Here is an 8147-nt window from a genome sequence, read left to right on the forward strand (position 1 = left end):
ATAGGTACCTAGTTACCCCTACAATGATAAAGTCTAGATTTGAAAACAAATAAGATATAAAAACCGAAAAAGTAACCCTGGTGAGAACATTTAGATCTTAAAAAAAACAAAAACTCAGATGTGAAAACGTGATAAAAAGTAATCAATCAATTAACTGGTACCTTACCTAGACTTGAAAAAAAAAACGTGCAATCTAAAAAAAGGACAAAAATGTTTATAATAAATAAAACAAACTAATGTTTATAATATATAATATAGGTAACTGGTTACCCCTGAGATGATACCAGGTTACCCTGACGAGAACATCCCGATCTTAAGAAAAAACTCAGATGTGAAAATGTGATAAAAAGTAATCAATCAAGTAATTGGTTACTTTATCCAAACTTGAAAAAAAAAGTGCAATCTAAAAAAAGGAAAAAAATGTTTATAATAAATAAAAAAAACTAATAAACACAATTCATATTGCCAAACAAAAAAAACTTTGTAAAACAACCACGGTAAAATTTAATATAAAATTAGTTATATAAAATTAATATAAACAAAATCAATTAAGCTAAAAAATAATATTCAAATTACAAAAATACTCTTCTAATTTATACAACTTGATTTAAAGTAAAACTATGCCATAAATAAAGTTTTATATAAAAATATGGGAAACTAAATCAATAAAATTAAAGTTTCTTAAAAAAAGTCATAAAGTAAGTTTTTTTTTTTTGAAAAAAAACATATTTTTGTAAACTTGATTAAAAATGCCATATAAAATGTAATTTCCTCTTGTTTTAACTATGGTAAAGCCCACGATTCACATAACCCATGGATTGTAACAAAAGGAATCAAAATTCATTTTTACTTAGTCAGGTATGCGAAACTAACCCACAACATCTTCATAAAAATTGGAGATTAGTTGAGAAATACCCTGTTTATTGGTAGTGTAACCAATATTCCATGTGTTTTAATATTTTTTTACATAAGTACCTATTTTTATAACTGAAGTACCGAAAATGACCTCATAAATAAAACAAAAAGTAGGAAAACAAATAAAGGGACAAGGATCCAAGAGGTATTTCACATTTAAAAGTGACTATCTATCCTTTAAAACATAATATGCAGGTGTAATTAAAACTTAATAACTTCTAAAACTGAGTATACTGTCTACTTTCTACTAAAAATTGCCCAATTACTTATACTCAACCTATTTTAAGGCCCAAGTACTTGCATCCAATTCAATATATTTTCAGCTCTCTAAAAAAAACATCCTTTACCAAAAGATAGATTCCCATCTCTCACACATATGATGACATTTGTAGCAATAGTGATCAAGAGCAACCTATATGGAGGATGTTAATCTCATCAAAATTGAAGTGTCAACAATTGAGTAGATTATTGGTGGCATCTCAAATTATAATTGATGGCCTCAAAATTAAAATGGAAAGAGGATAACAATGGTGGATAGTTTGGCATTTCTTATCATTTCGTTTGGTTATTACTTTGGTACAATTGTGGTTTTGGGATGAGATTTGAAGGGACTTTTGTGTTGGGGTTTATCATTCCTACAAGATAAATAAGAGTCTCATTTGCATTGTTGGTTCGAATTTTCTTCAATTATTATGATTTTTTTTTGCATGCTTCAATTTGAACTCGAGAACGAGTTCTTTTTCATGGTCTGAGTGAACGAACTAGAATAATCTAGAACTTTTATTTGCTATATTTTGTTATTTTTTTTTTATTTCATTATTTACTTTACAAGGGCATTATACCCTCTTACTTTAGTGTAAGACAACTTTAGAATTGAATATGGAATAAAGTCTTGAGAGTGTTTCTCATATTTTAAGGGTTTCTCCTTGGTTGCCTTAAATTTCATGAACAATGCTCAAATTATCTAGTCTGCAAAGAAATATTTGAAATATTCTCCTTATAATATTAAGCTTATATAAAAAAACAAAATACTTTATGTAATTGTTTTTATTTATTTTTATTGTATATGTACATGATATAAAAATAACCCTAATATATTATTAATATTTAATATTTAACATTGTTGATGATACATATACATACTAGGTAGAAGCAACGTACAATGTACGTTTGTATAGTTTTAAAGTTGTAAACATTGTCTATAATTTTAATAAAAACTGGTTCACTGTTTAAAAAAATAAATATAATAGAATGAATTATAGCTCTATAGTATATATAAATATTTATATCAATAATCTCTACATATATGACATCTAAACACAACGTTGACATAGATATATATTTACACGGCTACATGACATATATATAAAATACAATAATATTTAAAAAGAAATTAATAATATAAATAAAATAAGAATATAAAAAGTAATAGTGTAGACAGTAGTATATATGCATCAACTATTTTTAGTTTTTAATATATCTCGCAATGTCCTTTGATGAATTTTATGAAGAAAAAAAACTCCAATCATTTGATAAAAAACAAATTATCACACAAATTTATAAGATAAAAAAAATAATATGTATGTCTTTATTATTTTTAAATAAATATGATTTAATATTTAAATTATCATAAAATATCTTAAAAATATAATATTTTAATTAATTAATTAATTAATTTAATTTTGCTTAAGTTTATGTTTATTCAAGCTTTTGAATTTGACAGTGACAACAAAAGATTATATATTATACGTTTAATATGATATTAAGTTTAATTAAATTTTATTTACGTTATAAAATGTATGGTTTTATTATTTTTAAACAATTATCATTGTAAAATATCTAAAAATATCATATTTTAATTTGTTTAATTATTTATTTATTTAAGTTTAAGTCATGTTTACATTCTACTGTTAAATATAAGAATATTTCGTTAAAGTTAACAGAAAAAATAAAAAACCGTTAAAACTAAGAATTTTTGGTTATCTACACATTTTTTATATAGAAGATGTATATATATATCTATATATAATAGATAAGTTGGTGAAAATGACTTTTTTTTAAGTGATTTTGTACTCTGTCCTAGTTGAAATTCCGTAATTTATGATTACCAATTTTTTTATTTAATTAACCAAATTAATTAAATGTGGAACGAACAAGTTGGTAATGATAACTCTACAAAATAGAGTTATTTTACCATATTTTATATGCTTATTGTTGCTTAGTTCTTGAGTTTTTAATTGATTTGTTAAGTTTTTAAGTAATTTTGAATTTATTGGGTTTATTTTGATTTTATATATTTTTGTGTGTTTTTATAGTTATTTTGTTGTAAAATGTTGTAGTTAATTATTGGAATTATTGTTGTTTAATATGAGATGAAAAAATGTTGTATTATTGAACTTAAATGTTAAATATAAATTAAGTTATAATTAATATTTTCAAAGAATTAACTTGATTTATTTTATAGTTGAAAATATTTTATTATGATTTATTTTATGTTTATTTTGTATGAAATTTATTGCATTTTTGGGATTTGAAAAGTAAGGAAAAGAAAAGAAAATGGCAAAACTGAAAAGAGAAGCTGCCTAGGCCCAAAGCCCAGCCCAGGCCCATGCTCCCTACTGCTCCAAGCATGCTCCAGCAAGCTTCCCAGGCCCAAGCCGAAGCTCTTCTCCACCTGGGCCTGCACCTCCCTTCGGCCCAGCCGAAGCCTTTGCCCTGCACCGTGGGCCTGCCCCTTCAGTTCGGCCCAATGCCTTGCACCCCTGCCCAGCCGAGCCTCCCAGCACCAAGCCCGAGGCCAATCCTCCCAGCTGCCAACCCCCACGCCTGGGCCTTCCCCTCTCCACTCGGCCCAGCTCCCTGCTCAGCCAAGCCACCGGCAACCTTTCTCCTTGCCACCTTCGGACTAGGCCCAACCGAACCCACACGCCTAGTCGCCTGAACCACCTGGCCTAGCCACCTTCCCCTTCCCCTTGTCCCCTTGTCCCTTTGTCCAAAAATACCATATTTTTACCCAAACTTTTGCGCAGAAGTAGATCGAGAGGCTGTCTCGCCCCTTGTCCCCGAATATGGGTAATAAAAATGTTCTCAAAAAAGGTTGCTCCAATCTGACCTAGCTAGCGAGCGATCCCAGTTCGCTGCAGAGAACAAGACAACAAGCGAGCGTACCTTTGTTCGCTTATTCTCCACCAAGCACGGAAGTTTAAGGATAACTGTTGGTCGGTGGCTACCTAAGGAAACTCCGATTCGACCCGCCCCCCCCCCCGGATGGGAGGCATCTACCTCTTCCTGATCACAAGGAGAGGTTCACCATGATGGGGGTACTTCCGTTTTTTCCCTTCCGAAAATAATGAAAGACATAGGGGACCATCCTTTTGTTGCGGCATGCTCCTCAGATTTACGGATTCGCAGGGGGCCTCAGGCCCTACTTAGTTGACTGACAATGACAAAAGCTTGCGAAACTAAGTAGGGCCTTTTGAATTGAATCTTAAGTAGTCTATCAGTGGTGCGAAGCGGCCTTGCCCCTTTTCAGTAGGGGAGCGAAAGGTTAGACCTTAGAAAGTAACCGAATAGTGGTTCTTCTATGTAGGTATGACGTTCCCCCCTTGACTCTCCTAATGTCGAGCTAAGTGACTTTGTAACCTTTGCATAGCGTAGTAGAATGAAGGCTACGCACCGACGCTCTCTTATCTATTAGCCTAAGCATCTTCGCTAACTCGCTCGCCTACTATACCCTACTATACAATACATTAGTAGGGTAGGCTAACTCAGCCGCTTACTTCTACTAATGTAGGGCTAAGTAGTGCCTTTTCTTTTTTTAAGAACCCATTCTCATTATCTTTCATAAGTAAAGTAGGCGAACCTATAGGTCCTTAGTAGGCGTTGACAAAGAAGAACAGCCGGTTAAAAGACAACGAATCTTTTTATTTATATATTTTAGAATAATATTTAAATAAAAAGATATAAATAAATATATATCCAGCTTGACAAGCTACCCTTCCTCTTGATCTGAGGTGCGAAGAGAAACATCTCTTTTTTATGACTTCCACTTATCGATCTTGGCCCGGAAAAGTGACCGACTAGGGCCCTATTAATGAATGAAAGAAAGGGTTTATGAGCCCTAGCCCTGTAAGCCCACACCCGTGTAGAGTAGATCGTTCAACACCTGCGGCACAAACCCATTTTTGACCTATTGGTCCTAGTATCATAGGCGACCGAACGGCCGCCCCCTAATTACTAGACCAACCAGCTATAATAATTCCATAAACACCTAGCGAAGATATGGCAAACAAATAAAGTAGCCCTATGTTCGAATCTGACAATACCATACCATAATCAAAAGGTACAACGCCCCAAGCAACTAGACTTAACATAAATGTAGTCACTGGAGCCATTTTAAAAAGGGAGAAATTAGCACTACTTGGTGAAATAGGTTCTTTTAGAATCATTTTTAAACCATATGCTAGAGGTTGTAACAATCCGAATGATCCCTCTACATCAGGACCCTTTCGACGTTGCACAAAAGCCATTACTTTACGTTCAGCTAGAACTAAAAAGGCTACTCCTAGTAGAAGTGGTAGAATTATTCCAAGTATTTCAGCTGGAACAACTATGTACGTTTTCGATTTTCTATTCACTCATGATCTGGCCTGGTCGACCCGATCATGATATTTCACTCATGATCTGGCCTGGTCGACCCAATCATGATATTGAAGGATGGGACCTGTTGACCCACGATTTGGCCAACTGACACGGAGTCAGAATATGCTTGATATGAATGAAAGTAATGAGAAGAACGTAATGACAAAAGTAAATAAGACACAGTATTTTATAGTGGTTCGGCCCCAGGATCTGGTAATGACCTACGTCCACTTAGGTTGATATTGATATAAAAATCAGATGAGTGATCAAAGAACTAGGGTTCAATGAGTTTCACTAATCTCTGACGAACAATACAATATTACTAGGAGAATTACTATAGTCTCAAATGATTCAAAAGCCAAAAGTCCCTCCCTTGAGCTATCTCTTGCTATTTATAGGCTCAAGGGGGATTACAAAAGATTGTTATAGATATTCTTTCCTGAATAATCGGACACTCAGGAGATTGTGTGAGATAAATTCGGGATTCTACAAAGATCCTCCCATTAATGTTGCCTTGTATGCGGAGCTATCGACCAGACTGGTCGCAGGTAAGACTGGTTCGCACTACTTCTAACGTGTCTTTTGGTCGATACTCCAGCAGAACGTTTCCAGGAATCACTTGCCACGTCATCAATGCTAATTTTTTGGATAACATTTGCCCCCCAAGTTTATTTACCACGAGCAGTAAATAAACTTTTGGACGAACGACTCTTCGGCAACCCCGCCTGACGTGTCAGAACCCTTCGTGTTCTTGGAAAAAGTAACCTACCTCTGTCTAATCACGTCCTTTCGGTTCCCCAGAAATGATTTCGACGACCATCCCGCTTCCCCATACTTTGAAAAAAGGGAAACTGATGATTATATCTTTTTAATGCCACAGACAAACTTATATAAGACATTCGAAGTCTTTGTTTTCTTTTTACGCATGCCATCGTCTTCACCAGAAAACCTAAAATCCAGAGCTCTTATCGTTCCCGAAGAGCGTTCCCTCTGTACTTTCAGGACCCCGTCCGAGAGTTCCTTGATCTCCACGATTACTTTTCTTGGTAAGTTTTCGAATTCCCACGCTTCTAATTTTTCGTGGTGCATGCTTCTGAATGTGTACTGTTTCTGGTTTGAGACGCTTGTAGACATAATATTTTGTAGGCACAATAGAGTTACGAGTTAGTTTAAAATCCAGGATCATGCTTTTTAGGACGTAAAATCGAAGTAAAAATTCGATCTTTAAGCTAGTTGAAAAAAATAAGTCTTTCCCGTCCTAAGGGGAGTTGAAAAAGCTTTTTCAGAAAACTTTTTACTTTCACCCTTTGATCCATTTTTCAAACTGTTCGTGTAGAAAAATTTAGTTTTTTGTTAGAATGTTGTTGTATAAAAGCTTAACTTTTATACTCGACCAGCGTTATTCTAAAAAGCTTCTAAAAGTTTTCTATCCTCACCTCCCCATTCTTCTGTATGCAGACTTTAATGCCAGATTTGTGGGGAGGTGAAAGGCCCATTGACGACAACCTTCTCGCCCAGCTGCTCGAGGGAGAACAACAACCAGCTGACCGTGTCCACGAGATCCCTTTTTCGCGATCCTCTTCTAGACCCCGTCCTTCTCCTCCCATGGCCCGCTCCAAGTCTTCAGGCAAGAAAAGACCTGAGTCTGAAAACAACCCAAATACTCCTGCCCGGCCTGATTCGCAGGCTAGGGCTCCCTTGACCAGTGGTGGGGAAAATCTTGTTCCTGACCCTAATATCCAAACTAGGGCCTGCCCTCGCCATCAGAATCTGCCTGATGTCGAGTGGTATACTTCCCCGGCCAGTTCAGTGACCCTTCGGATGGTTGCTAATTGCTTCAGGAAATTCCCTCTTACAGGGGTTTCCATTATACGTCCTGCCGCAGACCAGAGGGCTAACCTCCCCGGAGGTGTAAACAGCGCCTGGTCCCGGTATCACATCGAGGCGGGAGCTTATCTCCCTCTTCATCCCTTTTTTGAGGGGGTGGCCAATTATTTCGGTGTCGCCCCCTTCCAAATAACTCCAAACGGATATAGAATGCTGGCCGCACTCTATATCCTGTACAAACTTAAGAAATGGTTAGAACCTTCGCCCCATGGGGTCAACTATCTTTTTGACCTTAAGTCTAACCGGCAACAGCACGGAACGGGTTTCTTCCATTTTTGCCACCGGGAGACCAACCGAACATTCATGAGTGACACTACACACATCTCTAATGTGGGGAAGTACAACAAGGAGTACTTCCTTACACTGAACATAACCAGCAATAACTTGGCCTTCGCTCGAGGAGGTAAGTGCTTGTCTTCAACTGGTCGATACTTTTCATCGAGGTGTTCCCTTTCATTTTTCTTAAACTGTAATCTGTTTTTCAGGCCCATGGTTACGTCCGACCCCAACACCAGACATGGTGTTGAGGTCCAATACTTTGGCCAGGATGTCCGACGCAGCAAAAAGCGTCAAGACCCTGGTAACTGAAGAAAACTTGAGGCTGTCTGGCCTCCTGGCTCCTCGCCATGAAACTAGAGGTTCCGTGGTGGACGAAACCACTGCCGAGGGGGTTCCCGAGCAGCAACCTCCTGTGTCTCCTCCTC

The 8147-nt window shown here is 36.2% G+C and overlaps 1 protein-coding gene across 1 annotated transcript; it reads right to left on the reverse strand.

The window, feature by feature from the left end:
* Positions 1-4570: 4570 nt before the first annotated feature.
* LOC133791398 (NADH-ubiquinone oxidoreductase chain 1-like) lies at positions 4571-7716 on the reverse strand. The gene is made up of 2 exons (XM_062229329.1): positions 7643-7716; positions 4571-5544 (listed from the first exon to the last, which is right to left on the reverse strand). Exons 1-2 carry the CDS (start codon positions 7714-7716, stop codon positions 5145-5147), a joined length of 474 nt encoding a protein of 157 aa, XP_062085313.1. The 3' UTR covers positions 4571-5144.
* Between the last annotated feature and the right edge of the window lie 431 nt (positions 7717-8147).

Source organism: Humulus lupulus, chromosome 7, assembly GCF_963169125.1.
Source record: "Humulus lupulus chromosome 7, drHumLupu1.1, whole genome shotgun sequence".
In the NCBI taxonomy this organism is placed as follows: Eukaryota; Viridiplantae; Streptophyta; class Magnoliopsida; order Rosales; family Cannabaceae; genus Humulus; species Humulus lupulus.

Excerpts from the sequence above, each read along its gene's own strand:
- LOC133791398 (XM_062229329.1), bottom strand. The coding sequence starts at position 7,716 with ATGGAAGAAACCCGTTCCGTGCTGTTGCCGGTTAGACTTAAGGTCAAA. Across the intron at positions 5,545-7,642 it reads GTTGACCCCATGGGGCGAAG|AAAATCGAAAACGTACATAG; the intron begins GTTCTAACCATT and ends ATGAGTGAATAG.